This window comes from Salarias fasciatus, chromosome 2 (genome assembly GCF_902148845.1).
Source record: "Salarias fasciatus chromosome 2, fSalaFa1.1, whole genome shotgun sequence".
Lineage (NCBI taxonomy): Eukaryota > Metazoa > Chordata > Actinopteri > Blenniiformes > Blenniidae > Salarias > Salarias fasciatus.
The window spans coordinates 24,560,217-24,577,848 of record NC_043746.1 but is presented as its reverse complement, the minus strand read 5'-3'; the positions used below and the strand labels follow the sequence as shown (position 1 = coordinate 24,577,848).

The following is a 17,632-nucleotide window of genomic DNA, read 5'->3' as shown; positions in this document are numbered from 1 at the left end:
CTTGTGTTAAATTAGGTTGTTATTTTGGTTGATTTTATGTAAACATTTAAATAATGAAGGGGAGCAACATATAAATTCACATTGAAATAAAAATATACCCAAATTAATGTTTTCTCTTAAGCCATGTTGTTTTAGAGAGAATTGCATTTTCCTGGAATTAATTTCTTCCTACTTAATTGTTACTCTCTCATTGGAATATATATAAATTGAATATTTCTTCCATATTTATACCTCACCCTGCTATAAATGAATGGATTAACAGTTTAATATCAAATGTAAAGCTGTATGTCACACCCTTATTCTTCCCTGAACTGAAATGTTTGTGACTGTTTAATTGCTCAAGTTGAAAGGTTTATCCTTCTCTTTTTGAGAGTTTTTAACAGATGAGAAGAAATTAGTTAAAGGTGTCTTTACCTCTTAAATTTAACAATGACTTTATGTACAGTATATCCCAGTAGTAAGTCCTGTGGTGGATCGAATTTGTCCTCTCTAGTACATAAGAACCAGACCTGCACACACACACACACACACACACACACACACACACACACACACACATACATACATGTTTTCTTGCTTTACCAGGACAATATATTTCATTCACTCGACACCATGTGCAGAAGTCCTCCTGAATTTAGAGGGTAGCAATGTTTTAATGTAACTTTCTCTTGTTCAACACTGTTTGAGCCTCCTGCTCTAAATCCCTCCAGGTTACCTGACTTTTACTGCCCCCTCTTGGATGGACAACAGAACTACAGGACTACAGAAGAATAATCTAAAAAAATAAAATAAAATTAGTATTTGTACACTGAGAGAAAAATTCTGAGGAGTAAATTTTACCTGTGAAATTAATAATAAATAAAAACCAAGTTAGCATCTTTCCACAAATAAATTCAATCTTAAAATGAAAAAAACTTTTCTTCAAAACAGATTTTTTTTTCATGTTAAAACATAAGTAAGCAGTTTAAACAAATAATAGTCCTGCTTGAGTAACAAAGAAATCCTGCAAAAAGATAGTTTATTCTTTATTTCTTTTCCTATTTACACCAATGAGTTGTTTTTCAATTTAATCATGCTTGTATGATGACAATAAACGCATTCTATTCTATTCTATTCTATTCTAATAAATTAAATAGTTTAGTGGGATTTTTTATTGAGATAGGATGTATTTTTTGCATATATATTTATTCCACTGAAAATGAAAGATAACAGAACTAAAAGAATAGAACAGAACTTAAAATGTCAAACTTTTCATAAGTTTCTTATATTTGTACTTGTTCAAAATACTTTGTGGACCTTTTTTCCTGGACTTTTGTTACATGGCATGAAATTGTAAACTAAGCTGTTTCACGGTTGTTTTTAATTAACTGCTTCATTAAAGGTGCATTAAGGAGTTTGCTCATTTTATGCCAAACAGCGCCCCCTGCAGGCCTTGGGCATAATGCAACTTAGTGAAAAACTCGTGCCTGTGGCTCGCGTGCACGGAAGAGAGGAACTCCTTCCTCGCTCTTTTAGTAGCGCTTGAGTAAGATTTAAGTTTCTTTTACCTGGTGGAGTCTGTGCTGGAGCTGTGGCAGTGCTAGAAGCCAGTCTTTTCTTACATTCTTGAAGATCCTGCTCAGTTGTTGCTCAGTAAGCATCTGGCGGAGTAATGGCGGACAAAACGAAACTTAACTCAATCAGGACAGCGTGCATTACGTCATTCCTCTCAAATTCTCCCCAAAAAAATTCTGGTGCCGGACCGGCACTGCAACTTTCAAGTGACAATTTAGCGCTGTTAGCAGTGCTTACAATGAATATGTCAGGGCACATTGTACACATCATTAAAAATGTGTAACATATTCATGGTGGAAAATAAGTATTTTTAAAGGTGAAAAACTCTTTAATGCACCTTTAAAGAGTTTGCTCGTTTTATGCGAAACAACGGCCCCTGCAGGCCTTGGGCGTAACTGCAGCTTAGTGAAACGCTTGTGTCTGTGGCTTGCACCCATGTACGTGCACAGAAGAGGGGAACTCCTTCCTCGCTCTTTTAGTAGCACTTGAGTAAAATTTAAGTTTCTTTTACCTGGTGGAGTCTGTGCTGTAGTTGTGGCAGTGCTAGAAGTCGGTCTTTTCTTACTTTTTGTACAGTACTGCTCAGTTGTTGCTCGCTAAGCATCTGGTGGAGTAATGGCGGACAAAACGAAACCTAAGGAAATCAGGCCAGCCGGAGCGCACAATACATCACATCATCTCAAATTCTCAGCAAAAAAATTCTGGTGCCGAACCGGCACTGCAACTTCCAAGTGACAATTTAGCGCTGTTAGCGGTACTTACAATGAATATGTCAGGGCACATTGTACACATTTTTGAATATTTGTAACATATTTATAATGGAAAATAAGTATTTTTAAAGTTGAAAAACTCCTTAATGCACCTTTAAGAAAAATAATGTTTTATTTAAATTTTAGTTTGTCACATCATTATTGATAAAATCATTCTTTAATCACCAAAAAAAGTCAGGAGACATTGAAAAAGATCCTGAACAGAGACACCCTGCTCTGGTGTGAACTTGTGGAAAAAATATGTTGGACACATCAGTGAAAAACACAACCAAACACTGGAAACTTTTTATAAACCTTTTTTAAATTCATTTATTTTTTTTATACTAGTGTTATGCATTTAATTTCCAAAAAGAAGAACGGTTCAGTTTCTTTGATGAGACAGTTTTACAGTGATTGGGCTCCACATAGAGTATATGACATGCAAGTAAGGAGGAAAAAAATATTTTACATTCTTAAACTCTGCACCCTGAAATGATTTTCACCCTGAATGAAAAACAAGAATCCTGCATTCACTGACAGAAATGTCCATTTAAAAACAAGAAACACCCACTTCCTGTTTCTGTTGTTTACATGGGATGCATCCTGCTGACCAGATTTTTTTTTAATACAGTTCAAATAAATGCAGTGGAATTGACATGCTCTGATTGAAAAGGCCATCTGGCAGGTGCAATACTTTTTAACATTTATGTCTGATTAAAGGAACTTTGCATCAGATGAAGCCTTCATTTTAGGGTCAATCTTGATGTTTTGTGTTAAAGCGATAACATCTTGCAAACAAATATTTTTAAGTATGTCTGTTTCAATCCAAATCTTGGGTAAAATCTGAAACCTTTTCTGCATAAATGTGATAAAAACAGCATCACATCATCTGCAAACCTGGGAATATCATTGATTGTGTTGTTCGGTGTGTAAAACCACATAAAGGGACTGCAGCCACTGGCTAAACCTCCAGAATCCTCCAATGTAGCATCAGGAAGGCCGGTAAACAGTTAAAAAATACAAAAAAAGAAAGAAGTACAGTCATGGATGATGGTTGCCATAACAGTTGTCAGTTCAACATTTCAATGGATTCTAGTGCAAATGCCAAAACGACTGGAATGTATCGAGAGTTTGTCTTCACCGAAACACGGAGGGGGAATGTAAACGTGGTGAAGACGGTGCGTGGCAAGCGAACCTTCGCGTCCACGTTGACTGGCAGGACTCAGCGGGGCAGTGAGACATCACACACAGTCAGATCAAAATGTCACAAACCAGACAAGAGTTATGACACCACCCAAAGAAATCCACCCGTCTGCAGGGAGAACAGCTGGAAAGCTTTCAACGTGTGGGACGAGGCCGCCACCTCAGAGCTTCAGGAACGGTCCCAGCATTGATTTATGGGGAATTTCAACTTTTTAATAAATGGGAAAAAAAGAAATTATTGGAAATTCAAACCACAAACATTTTTGTGTCAGGTTGAACCTTTAGTTAAAGGTTACATCTTATTCAGTTTGAAAGAAATCCAGTAACTGTCACAGTAAAAAGAATGTGCTTTAAACTGCAGTATAATATGACAGTAGAGGTAAATGTCAGTGTGATGTGACGTGGTGCAGTTTGGTTGCAGCCCTGTAGGTGGAGCTCTTCCTCTCACATTGAAAACCTCTGTCCAACCATCTCCTCATCTTTTTCAATAAAGTTATGTCCAAGAAGTAAACATGTTTGTCTCTTGTACACTGCCAGTATAAAATCATGTTTCTTGACATTTTTTCATTAATAACAATAATTCTATCTATTACCAAGCTATGTAGAAGTTTGTATTCTTTTTTTTTTTTCTTAGATGTAGTTCTGCCATCAGTTTCAAACCTGTTTGTCACATCTCAACGTTTTGGATCTCCAGACAACAGAAGATGCTTCGATAAAGCTGTTGTTAGCAGATCCACACTGTATCTAAATCACGTGTGTGTGTGTGTGTGTGTGTGTGTGTGTGTGTGTGTGTGTGTGTGTGTGTGTGTGTGTGTGTGTGTGTGTGCAGCTCTTTAGGAGGTGCTGTCAGGTAATAGTGGAGCTTTGATACCTTGAGATAATCATAAATATAACCCATTAAAAAAAATTATAATTAACCTTAAAACCAACAGAACGCAAATAAACAATCATATATTTTAAAAAACATCAAAATATTGTCATCAAGTCAACAGCTGTCTTCAGTTTATCCAGTCTTGCAATACCGGTTTGTACCACAACATGGTACGGTGAGTCAGTGTAGTGAACATCAAGATGGACAGGCTGTAAATATGGTGAAATTAAACAATAAGTCACTAACAACTCTTGTGACTAAACTGTGAGTAACTTAATAGTAGCATGACAGCTATCAATGATCAAATCTTGTTGCTTGTATGATGCTTCTATGATGTTACCATTTCTCTATTTTTGCACACTTCCTGGCATTAAGTCAAAGCTTGGTCAATATTTTGAGCTAATGCTAAAGCTAACAGCTGCCCAGTGAGTGGTTTGTTTGTTACTTTGGTTGTAAATGAAAACAGTCAAGAGGAAACTGTGCTCACTGAGCACCTGTTCACTTCAGCATCAGCAAGGGCCTCTCTCCACATTCTGTTAAACTACAGCTTAAGCTAACACTCTGGACTGTCGTCAGGTAAATGAAATGAAGTCTCACACACCAACACACACACACACACACACACACACACAAAGCGGTGACGTGAGTGTAGCCCTTTTCAGAGGCAGTTCACGAGCCGTGACGCCTCGAGACGAGTCCCGCTGAGAGACAAACAGAGCAGGTATGGGTGGAGCTTCCCTGGACCTCCGTCACACTGAGCTGGCACTATTTGGCCAAAAGATCGCCAGGAGAAATTTGGGACAAAAAAATCAATCGATGTTCAGACGATATTTTCATGAATGTGGCTTGGGATGTACAGGATACCAGGACGACATTTACATCACACTCACAGGAATTTCAGACATGTGTTTCGCAGGACATTCATACAGTTTACACAACGCGTTCGTATGTCTTTCAGACAACTTTTGCACAACACTCGCTTGACGTTCACACTATAATTTGAATGGCGTTTTTCTACATTCGTACAGCATTTGGGTGAAATTCCCATGACTTACAAGATATTCTTCACTCTGAAACAGTGGACCAGCATTCACAGAGCAGTGATGGAAGAAATGAGTGAAAAAACTCTGACGTTCAGGTTCAGTTTCACTTTCCAAATGAGGGATTTTCTACGAAACTAACTTTATTGTGCAACACGTAAAACGGCAGTGATTTCCCTCCTATGCATTTGGTGGCAGTAGAGAGTCTAAGTAGCGTCCAGTTTGTCTTCAGTTCAGTTGAGTTTTTGTCAGTATTTACTCCACCGATGTTGTGTACTGGATGGTGTATTTACTTGACTGGACAAGCCGAAGCTAGCTGGTTAGCATGCTAACCTGTATACCTGCAGTACTTTAAGTCAATTGTCTTTTCCATGAAAAAAGTGAAACGAAATATTGAAATCATTACGAGACCGATGAAAAACCAGCAGCTCCTCGAACAAAGAAAAGGAATAATAATAACACAGATGATCTCAGATTAATCAAACCTCCACAAACCCACATCCGATCTGTCTGTTGTCTGGAGACTCCTACACAAGCAGGAAGTAGTTCCTTTTTTTTTTTTATAACTATTTTAACATTTGGTGGACTTTCTCATCTCGACTAAACAAATGCATGCTCCACATTTGTAAGGAATGTGTTAAGTTTTTTTTTTAAGACATGGCACGACTTTTAGGGCGCCCACTGCTGGCGCCTGTGCACTAAACAGTTCAAAGACACGTAAACACGGTATAAACCAGGACTATATGAGTCAGCACCGACGTGGTCACACATCACAGACATGTAGAAAGACGCACACACAGAGAAACACACGCACATTTAGAGTAGACGTGTAGTACACTGAGACAACAATGGCTTCTTCTTTTTTTCTCTACAAGTTTCCTCTGCGTAAACGTTCTTTCATGTTTAAAGATACAAGAATGGTGAGAAATCTACAAACAGATATGCAAATACCTTGCTTTTTTTATACAGGAAACAAGTATGAGATTTTTTTTTTTTTTGAAGCATTTTAAGTAATTATTGCAGTCTAAACAGTATGGCTTTGTCTAGTGAAAAGTCCTATCTGAGCTAGAAAATTAAATAAAAAAGGAGGAAAATAATGTTTTTAATAGTGCTCATGACAACTTCATCAGTCAACCCTAACATTAGTCTAAAATACGAACTCATGGAACAATGTAAGAAACCTACATCGTTGCATAACTAACCACCGGGTCATTTAGGAGGAATCAACATGCTGTGTTTTCTCTGTATATGTCCATATATTCAGGTACGTTTTCATTTACAGTACATCTACTTCTCGATGCTAAATGAAGAAATCACTACGGGACTCGACTGGATTTCCTCACAGCCTGACTCGCGGTTTCTTCGCCAACACTTTGGAGGAAGAGTGTTGGGTCTAGACAAGCGGTGGTCTTTGGGATGCATGCACACGCTGACCGGTCGGCCATGTTTCCTCTCGTACATGTGCGAGATGTAGAAGAAGAAGCAAAAGAATACAAAGGCGGCGATCAAAGTCTCTGACAAAAGAAATCGAAAGGTCTCACCAGTGTTTCTTTGGTCTTGATGAGCGAGTCTAGAATCTGAGATGAGTTCAAATGAACTGACAGGGAGAAGATAAAAAGGGGGGAAAACCTCCCAGACGTGGCCTGGTTTTTGCATTCATGTGTGAAGAAGAAGAAGAGTAACAATCAGGAGCTTTGTGGAGAAGCTCACAGATGATCCCATGCACAATCCCAGCTCCCCCATCCACCCCTCCCCCAATCCCCCTCCCCCTCCTGCACCACACCTTGATTGTCTGCTGGGGTCCCACCTCCTCAAATGCTTTTCCGTAATCATGTAACTACGACTCAAAACAGGCAAAATGGATGGAAATCTTTTAAAACCTTCTGGGATGTGAAGCTTTACTTTTCTGTTCAGATTTAATCCTCCTGATATCCTGGAGCAATCGTCTCATTTCACTCTTTATGGAGCAAACAGTGCCAAAACATCACTGAACATACATATATATGTATATATACATATAGATGGTGCAGAATCACTCTACTTTATTCTCTCAAAGTTACAATAAGAAGAAGGAGATTCTGAAACCTGTAACAATGAGACTCACAGACTCACTGCTGTCACACGGTGTACAAATATGGAATAACATAAACCACACTGTACCTTTAAACCAGCAAGGAGGGGAGGTTTTTTTTTTTAAATATTTTTTCATCAGAAATTCAGCTAATGTGTCACAGAAATGCTACAATATATTTCAGGACATCAGGAGGATTAAAATCACCATAAGCCTTTCCTAAAAACATATCACGCCAAAAGTGTCCAATCTTGTATCTTTGAACGTGTTTTTTGTTTTTTTGTTTTTTTCTCCAAATAAAACCCTCATGTACAATTCCTCTGCTGGAGGAGATTATATGAAGGCACGTGTCCCTAAAAACTAAAATGTTGATTTAATAATATGAAGAATTCTTTTTTCAACGAACATTTTTTTTTCAATACAAAGAACTACAGCAGGTTCATAAAAGTAGAAAAAAATCCCACTGAAATGAACACGACATGCTCCATTTACTGGAAAACACGGTGGCAGTGGCATGAGGGAACCCACCGAGGGGCTCCACCATCCTTTAAGGGGATACTGCTGTGTGTGTGTGTGTGTGTGTGGGTGTGTGTGTGTGTGTGCGTGTGTGTGTGTGTGTGTAGGAGGGAGAGATAGACTGTAGGACATGTGTGATCAAGCAGTTGGGAGTGGGGAAATAATAAAAAGAGGGAGGGATGACGCTGTGGTCCAGGAGTAGAAAAAAGTAAAGTTAAAGTAGAAAGGCAGTGAGTAGCCTCGAACAGTTTGACCTCTAACCCCCTCAAACACCCCATCCCCCTTGTCTGATATCCACTCAACACCTCAGATCTGCTTTTCCCACCCTGTGACACACCCCCGGCTGCCTCCTCGCTCCTCCACATCCCCTCCGGCCCCGCAGCCCGGCCGGACCCCAATCCCAGGGTCCCTCCTCTCGGGGTTTTACTTCTTGAACATGTCCTGCAGGGGTCCGGGCAGGAACTTGAGCACGGTGTCCAGGATGCTCTCTTCGTCCTCCTCGTCGTCGTCGCCACAGCCCCTCGGGATGGCCTTCTTGGGACGCGTCAGCGAGCCCTCGCAGGCCTGCTCCATGGCCGCCTTCTCCTCCGCCTCCTTCTCCTCCTTCTTCTTCAGCCCGTACTGCGTGAAGACCGGGAGAGGGTGGACAGAGAGGAATCTTGTGGGCTTGTGTCGTCATGGAAACATGATACTCCACCCTGTTAAAATAATACTCCGAAGACTTTGGACCCACGCCCTGTCCCTATCATTTACAAAGTGAGATAAGCTCATAAAAACCTTTTTTGTGTCTGTGCGTCCAGTGGCTGAATCCCAGCTGTTAGCATCGTAGTTAGCTTAGCTCAACTGCGGGAGGTGAAAAGGAGACAGAGCCGGACTGACGAAAGTGGACAAAATACTCCTTCCAGTGGTCCAGGGGATGGCGTATCAGCACGTGAAGTAAATCCGAATGGTTATAAAACATTTTAAAAAAACGTGTTATCTTTTCAATCCGTTAAAATAACGTGTTGATACACACAGATCTGCACAAGCATAGTGCTCCGCGGAAGGATATACCAGCGCACAGCAGCTGAGTCTCTGGCTTCTACTGCTGGGCTCCGGTATATCCTTCCGTGGAGCACTGCGCATGCGCAGGTCTGTGTGTATCAAAACATTATTTTAATGGATTGAAAAGGAAAACACATCTTTTAAAATGTTTTATAACCATTTGGATTTACTTCACGTGCTGATACGCCATCCCCTGGACCACTGGAAGGAGTATTTTGTCCACTTTCGTCAGTCCGGCTCTGTTTCCTCTTCACCTCCCGCAGTTGAGCTAAGCTAACTACGATGCTAACAGCTGGGATCCAGCCACTGGACGAATGGACACAAAAAAGGTAATTATGAGCTTATCTTACTTGTAAATGATCGGGATAGGGCGTGGGTCCAAAATCTTCGGAGTATTCCTTTAAGTCTTGATTGAAAAGTCAAAGGCATCTGTACCAAACTACCAAATGTCTTTTAAAATTTGCTCCACACTAACCTGACTGAAACTAGTTAAAACCTGTGGAAAGAACCTGTCGAACCTAAAGTAGTCTGCACACTCGATATTTCAAATCCGAAAGAGTTTTGAAACTTGTCAGAAAAATTAGCCAAAATTCAGTCAAACATCTGAAACTAGTCCTGAACCAGTCACATCTGACCCAACCAACATCGCCACCATCACCGTCTCCAGTGACTTCCCTCTCCCGATCCGTCCGATCAGCGCTCACCTTGTCCCTGATGGTCTGCCGTACTTTCTCCCTCTCCGCCTCCATGCGGGCGTGTTTGGCCTTCCTCTCCTCCTCCTGCTGCCTCAGCGCCTCCTGCCGCTCCTCCTCCTTCTTGGCTGCGTCCGGGTCCTTCTCCTCCTCTCCTCCCAGCATCTTACCCATGTCTTTGGTGGCTCCTGAGGGGGAAACACGAGGAAAGGAAATCCACGTCAAAAACATACCCCATAATTTAATGGACCATCCTTTGCCCAGGTAGCACTCACTTCCGTCAGTTTTTTTTTAAATTTAAGTAGCACAGCAGAGAAATCCAGCAAAGCTAACCATCTGAGTAGCTAGCCCGATCAGTTCTGCAGTACCAGTTTGTACCAGCAGATAGTGCAGTGATTCACTCTTCTTCTCTTGCATTCAGTCAAAGAACAAATGTGGAGGAGCAGATTGTAACACTGACAAACTGTACCATCGGGAACAGTACAAACTGTCTATAACAAAGTGCATTATAATGGTAATGTTATATATCCAGACTAAAGTGGACTGGAAGAGATATAAAATGTCTCTTTAAAAAATGTAAAAATGAAGATTTTTCCTGAAGAGGAGTTTTTTTTCCTCCTATATTTATCTAAAAACAGCCCTCTGCTTCAGGCTTGTCAGTTATTTTCAGCTCCTCATGAGGGCGGTTGGAGTGAAAACGTTCAAACTGCTGGTGGTCTGTGCTGCCTTTCTAGAAGCATCCTTCTTCTCGGCTCCTCGTCCATCACGGAAGCGAGGAGGCGACTCCCTCCAGCATGTCGATGCCTCTCCGTGATCAATAGTAAACACAGGACCACCTGAGAGTGTATGAATTATGGAGCCGGCAGCAGAGAGAAAACTTCATCTGGGCATCGATCGGAGAGGAAGAACAGGACGTGGAGTGTGGAGGTGGTTTCTGCTCCATCCATTCATCTCACTCAGCCCCTCTTTACACCAAGATTTCAAGTGGAGACAGAAACCTTCCACTGTATTTTTGGGGGTCTCCATTTTGGGGATTGACTCAATGACCGGGCCGATTATAGGTGTCGATATTATAAGTCCCACTAGCTTTATGCTAATATGTATGGGAAAACCCACTGACATGTTAACAGTTAGCATAATAGTCACAAAACTTGATGGAAAAAAAATTAAACTGAGCAACTTTTCACTTACTAAATACAAAACAGGAATGCTAATTAGTTCAATACTAACAGGCATATATTTTCCTCACTTATAAAAAGATGAACATTAATCAAAAAAACCTCAAAACTCTGCTGTCAGCCTTCAAGACACAAACGGAAGCCTGAGAGGCTTTGTACATTTAAACTCTGACACCAATATTTTCACTGTTACAGCAAAAGAAAATTGGCCGTAAACATTGGTTATCTGTCATTTTCATTCCTGTTTAAATCTAAATAAACCCTAATTTTGCATTAAAAATGACCATGTAAATGCCTGGAAACTTTGGAATTAAGTTTGTCCGTCGTGATGATGAAATATTCAAAGATGGCGGTCCGCAGTCTGCGGTTCGACTCGTACGGAGATGATTTATTTTACTGGAGCTTTAGAAGAATTGGATAAAATGAAAAGAGCGGATGGATGGGCGCCTAACCATGGGGACATTTTCAAAGCTGTAGCGTCAAAGTTAATCGAGAAAGAAAGAAGAGAATAATCCTCGGCAACATTCTTTGTTTACTTCCAGGAAACATACGTACTTCACGACCGCCCCCTGTCCAATCAGAATGCTTCGCAGCCCCCGGCGTCAAAGAGGATTTAATCCTTGGTTTTTCCCATGTAAACACAAAAGTCATAGATATAATTCTGAACTGCTCAGTTAGTAATAAACCAATTCTGAATTAAAAACACCACGTCACCACGTCACCACACTCAGAGCCTGAGAGGCTTTCTGCCCTCTCCTGGCTCTGCTGCAGACGCCTGCTGGGGGGCTAATTGCCCCGCCGAGCAGTGCAGTGGCAGATAACCTGAGGGGGGCAAATTAGAGCTCAGCTGGTGAGAGGGTCGGCCAGAGAGAGGCTCCCCGGGACCAGCAGGGAGGCCAGGTTAATGTCAGACTGTCCACCGAGGTTCTGTCGCAACACATGGACTGTGTGTCTGTGTGTGTGTGTGTGTGTGTGTGTGTGTGTGTGTGTGTGTGTGTGTGTGTATTTCAGCAGTTTTCTGACGTTTCCTCACATTTGAAGAAGGATTTCACTCCCAGTGAATCAAGCTGAAGCTCTGATTAAAGTCTAGTGTGAGTTAGTCTCCTGATCTCTGAAAGACATGGATTGATTTTTTTGTTGACTTGAGACTAATTTCAACAGTTTTCTGATCGCATTACATCAATTTTAAGCACATTTCTGTTGTTTAAATGATTGTTGTTAAATGATTCCTTTAAACCTGTTTCCGACTCAGCCTGCTGGTTTTTGACTGATTTAAACTGCTTTATGATGGATTTTTGTTGGATTCTGATTGCTTTAACATTTTATTTCAGTGATTCTTGTTGTTTTCTAACTAATTCAATCCTGGCTTGACTTTGTTCCTGACTGTCTTGGGTGACTGCTTCAAGCTATTGTCAGGATGGCATAAATTAGTATGTGTTGGTTTTCTTGAGTCTCAGACTGGCTTTTGTCAGTTTCAGATGGATTTTTGTTAGTTTCAGAACAGTTTTTGTTGGTTTCAGGTTGGTTTTTGTTGATTTCAGACCACTTTTGGTTGGTTTCAGGCTGGTTTTCCCTGCACTACCTTGGTTTTAGCTCGTTTTTGTGGCTTCTGTGGTCGTTTTATTTGGTTTCAGGCAGTTTTCCATTGGTTTCGAACTGATTTTTGTTGATTTCAAAGTGTCTTTTTCTTGGTTTCAGACTGCTTTTTGCCCTGTCAGCCTTCAGATGACTTGATTTTGTCAGAATGGGTATATTTTAAAAGGCTTTTGTCCTGAAACTAAATCTGTTCATATTAATTTAATGGTCTCCTGAGATCCGGAGCGTTTCCTCGTTAACCTTCACTGTTTTTTTTCCCTCCGCTCCCCGTCCCTCTGTCCTTCTGTTTGTCCTCTGTGATTCCCCCTTCCCCTATTTTCTTTCACTAAACGAAAATTCCAGCACTAATATGATTATCAGCTGACCTCTACCAGCCGGCTTTTCCATTTTTCTTTCCATTACCACACAGACGTCCCTCCCCACTCCACCTCCACCGGTCCATTAGAGGCCAGTCCACACATTTCCTACGCAAACAAAGGTGGGCACCTCCAGGCTGAGTCCTCTCAGCCCCTTTTCACTCCATCCAGTCGAGGAGCGGCGCAGACACTTTGAATATGAAGACGCATCGGCAGTTTCTCCTCCACTGTAACCGAAGCAGAGAGCCTCTGATTGGACTGATTGAGTTGGAGTGGAAGAAGCTGATTAGGGGATGAAGTGCGCGGAGATAACAGCAGCAAGAGAGATACTCGTGATTAGATGCACTGGAGCTTTTCAGATGAAGAACTGCAGCTGCTCAGAAAGGAAGAAAAAAAACTTCAGAGAGGATGAAAGTGAGACTTGAGATTCATTTGCGAGACTTTGTGTAGTCTCCAACGCTGTCATGTGGATTTCTATGATCCATAATGTAAATGATACAATAAATTAAATTTAATTAAACTTATTTTCTCATTATAAAAGCTTTTTCTCAGTGTGACATGAACAGTGCGAGCCAATTGCTGTTTTGACATGAGTAATAAAACACATATTCAGGTTGATTGGTTTCAAACTCCTCAATAAGATGTGTTACACAGCGGACATCCCCTCTTATGTAAAGACTGAGAAAATGTTAAGTAACATGCAGTCTGTCGCACCGAGTCCTCGGAGTAAAGACTCTGAGCGGAGGACGCTACGTGACATTTCTCTGAGCTGTAGTGCAGAGGAACGTCTGGGAAACGCTGTGCTGGTTTACCACTCGTAGGAATGAAGGATCATTAAATCGTCATTTTGCAGCAGCTCCATGCTTAAATCCTGCTCACCAGGTTTGCTTTAGAATGAGCATTAGCTTTAGCTGCTTTTAAGTTCTGATAACCTAAGCTAATGCTCATGCTAACTGGCGCTTTAACACATGCACTATTTTCTGCTTCACAAATCTGTAGAGCAGCTGTGGACACAAATCTCTCAGTTTGTTTGGACGTGCTTGTTGTGCACCAGGTTCGATCCCCGGTCACTGGTCCACTCAACGTGAGGCTGCTGAAGTGCTCTGAAGCATCACAAACTGTGGGTCCAGTGGCGGATTCGCCCCGCGGCTTCCTGTTATCGCAGTGTCCTCGCCTGCTCAGGAAATGAAACGGCGAGGAGGCGGCGGTGGCGGTGGCGCCGCCTGACCGGGAGCGCGTCGCTCTGATGTGTCAGATTATCTCTGCAACATCTTTTCTTCTCTCGGCTTCTTTATGAGAAAAGACAAGAAGTTCACGTGTCTGATTCTGATTCGATCTGATCACCTCAAAATGAAAAGGAGTAATAACTGAAACCTGCGTCTGTGACGCTGCTGCTACTTTGTAGCACACAGGATGAAACAGGAGGTACAACCCAATCCAGCTCATATATATATATAAAAAAAAAACTCGAGTTCATATTTTCTCTTTAGTCAATATTTTCTTCATTACTTAATAATTTTATCTAGTTTATTTGAAAAATAAATTAGAATGATTTCTCATTTAATCATTTTTGTTTTAATTAGATATTAAATGGATAAAATTATTTTCAATTTAACTTTGGTTTTTTTTAAACACATAAACATATATTTAAGATAAATATTTTTTAAATAATTTATTAACTAAATCAAGACTGGACTTATTACATTTACTTTTGGCATTAATTCATAATTTTTATTTTGTCTTTTTTATTCATCTATTTTATAAAAGTCCTAAATAAGTCATTACAATAAATTGATATTTTTTTAATTGATGGCATAATCGTTATACCTCATTCCAATAAATTGTAATCATATGATTAATTTTACATTTTTATTTTATATTTACAATACTTTTTTTCGGTAAATAATTATCAAAAATTATACTTCATATAAACAGTTTCAACTTTAAAATATTTATTTCTATGCTGAGATATTTCTTTGGTAACTGAATTGTTATTCATTATAATTTGGTAATAGAAAACATGATTTTTGAAATAGTTTTAATTCGGTTCTATATGACAATAATGTAGCGGTTCGGGGGTCGTTCACACCACAGTAGTGCTCAGAGCCACAGAAAACGCAACTTTTTGAAAACGGTTAAAAACACGACTCGTGGGAAACGCACCCATCATAGCAATCCACTTCATCACCTGTCCATACTGTACTCGCCATTATCAAGGATCACAGTGTCCTGTTCTCTTTGTTTTTGTTTCATTACAAAAACAAACAGCACCCACTAGTGGCCAGGCATGCTACATAGTTTTCATCATTTCTGCTGTATGAAAGCAAAACGCTTCTTAAACAAAAATACAAAAATGCTGCATTTTCAACTGTCGTGTGAACAGGACCTTATTCAGATTTTCTTTGAAACGCGTAAATCGCATTTTGAGAACCTCAGAGCAGGCACAACCTGGACACAACAACAGGGTAGACTGAGATGTGTGACAGCTTTGAGTTCCGGTCAGCTTGATGAAAACCTGCTGCAGGGCGAGGTTCAGTCCGATCGACCGTCCGGACTCGCTCAGCTCTGTGCGGAAACTCTCCCATCAGTAATTAAAAAGTACAAACCGCAGCCCGCAGCACAAATCTATAGCTCGGCTTCAGGAGGGTCCAACACATCATGACACCAGCCAGGCCTAATCAAATCCCTCTGTGTGTGTGTGTGTGTGTGTGTGTGTGTGTGTGTCTGTGTGTGTGTGTGTGTGTGTGTGTGTCCAATTCTCCTCCAGAGATCGATAAAGTAATCTGTCTTTTTGAAAAGTCCAATAGTCAAAGACTTTTATTAAATCCACTCCTGAGCTGGAAATCCATAAAGTGTGTTTCTACCAACAAGCTGCTGTTTAAGAAGGTGAACGCTTCAGACTCAAGAAAACATCTACGAGAAGCGCTCGCACACAGTGGTTCTCAGAGGCGTTATTGAGCAGTGGTTTAAATAAGTGTTCTGAAACAATGGTTGAAACAAGTGTTCCTGGGCAGTGGTTTCCATGAGTATACATAGACGATGGTTTTCAGAAGGGCCCCCACCCCATTTTTTCAGAAGTGTTCTCAGACAATGGTTAAATAATATGTGATTGAACAATGGTAAAAAAAAGAGGTCTTCTTTTTTTAGAAGTTCTGGTGGATGGTTGTTTTAAGAACTGTTTACAGACAATGGTTTCCAAGGTTTCTTCACTGGTAGTGCTTCTGAGAAGTGGCCACAGATGATGGTTTTGAAAATGTTCACAGACAATGGTTTTGTAGAAGTCTGCATGGATGATGGTTGTCAGAACTCCCTAAAGGCAGTGGTTTCAAAAACTGATCACTGCTAATGGCTGTCAGAAGTATTTATCCATGATGGTTTTCAGAAGGGCTCACTTACGAGTGTTCGCAGACAGTGGCTGGAAGACGTGCACAGACTATAATTTCCTGAGGCATTCACGTACAATGTTCTTAGGAAGTGCTCAAAGACAATGGCTTTTAAATGGCAACTGCTAAATTTACTTTTTAAGGAAACTGGAATTTTTAAGCACCGAAATGATTAAATGTTATTTATTTTGGGTTAAATCAAGGTTTTCACTCACAGTGTTTCTATCTGTCCTTCAATTATGATGAAGAGCTACAAAATCCCACTGCAAGGATGTTTCATGGTGGGAGAAAATCCATTTGTTTGCTCTGTCAGAGTCATTTTTATGCATGGGGAACACTGCAGGCTGGTTGCTGGTAGATTGATGTCCTGACACGCCCACCTTTAACAACAATCCCACCGGCTGCTTCAGCTAAAATTGCAAACTGGCCTTGTTCCCCCTGGAGACCAAGTGCGTGTGTGTGTGTGTGTGTGTGTGTGTGTGTGTGTGTGAACAGCAACATCCTGATGAAATAAAATAAATGGCAGAGTGTTTGGAGGAAAGAAAAGGTCATTGTATCTGACAGCAGCTCTGCAGGAGGGGGGTGGGGGTGGGAGGGGGGGTGCTCATATCTATGGAACATACTATATAACGTATGCAGGTGGTAAGCGGGAGCGTGCTGTGCTGCAGGACGCACAGGAATGGAGGGATGGAGAGTGTGGGGATGAGAATGGATAAATAAATAACACAACAACGGACAATTGGATGGACGGACGACAGCTGGATCATTGATGGATTGATGGATGAAAGTTAAGGATAGAGGGATGACGGATGGATGGATTGATGGAGAGACTGATGGATGGATGTATGGATGGATGAATGGATGAATTTACCTCCTACGGATGGCACCGTTTCTTTCAAACACATGGGACTCTGAATGATGGGGTCTGTGGCGTCTCAGGACTCACCGCCTAAAGCTTGCTTCATTACAAAATCCATGTTTCCTGCTGATCAGCGTGGTTCTTCTTAAAGCCAGGGACAGCTGAGCATGTAGCCTCGGAGCCTGAGATCTCCACACGCCTCGATCCGTCTCACGCCCTCCGTCGTCTGTGGCGATGCTGCTGGACACACAGGGAAAATAAAAGGATGACACAAAGTGTGTGATGGGCTGAATAAATTCATCAGAGCTGCTCAGACTGAGCACACCTTCATCTCCCGCACGTCAATGCAGGCACTAAACAGCCATGGATTTCCAATACGTTCTTTATCGGACGGCGTGAGACGGCAAATCACAGCCGAGTTAACTCTTCAGATTACTTTGTTTCAGATAGGAAATTGTTTTGTGTGAAGGGTCTGGTTCAAAGAATTGTTCCGTTCAAAGGCCATTTCAAAAGACCAGTT

The 17,632-nt window shown here is 41.0% G+C and overlaps 1 protein-coding gene across 1 annotated transcript; it reads right to left on the bottom strand.

Moving 5' to 3' along the window:
• Window positions 1-8,421: 8,421 nt before the first annotated feature.
• Window positions 8,422-17,349, bottom strand: cplx2b (complexin 2b). Its single transcript, XM_030102069.1, has 3 exons — window positions 17,200-17,349; window positions 9,753-9,928; window positions 8,422-8,625 (listed from the first exon to the last, which is right to left on the bottom strand). The coding sequence occupies exons 1-3, from the start codon at window positions 17,228-17,230 to the stop codon at window positions 8,428-8,430; spliced, it is 405 nt and encodes a 134-aa protein (XP_029957929.1). The 5' UTR covers window positions 17,231-17,349; the 3' UTR covers window positions 8,422-8,427.
• Between the last annotated feature and the right edge of the window lie 283 nt (window positions 17,350-17,632).

What these genes read in the sequence shown, in the direction of transcription:
- cplx2b (XM_030102069.1), bottom strand. Translation starts at nt 17,230, where the DNA reads ATGGATTTTGTAATGAAGCAAGCTTTAGGCG. An exon ending in AATGAAGCAAGCTTTAGGCG is followed by an intron (nt 9,929 to 17,199) that starts GTGAGTCCTGAG and finishes TTTCCCCCTCAG; the next exon opens with GAGCCACCAAAGACATGGGT. An exon ending in GGCAGACCATCAGGGACAAG is followed by an intron (nt 8,626 to 9,752) that starts GTGAGCGCTGAT and finishes GTCTTCACGCAG; the next exon opens with TACGGGCTGAAGAAGAAGGA.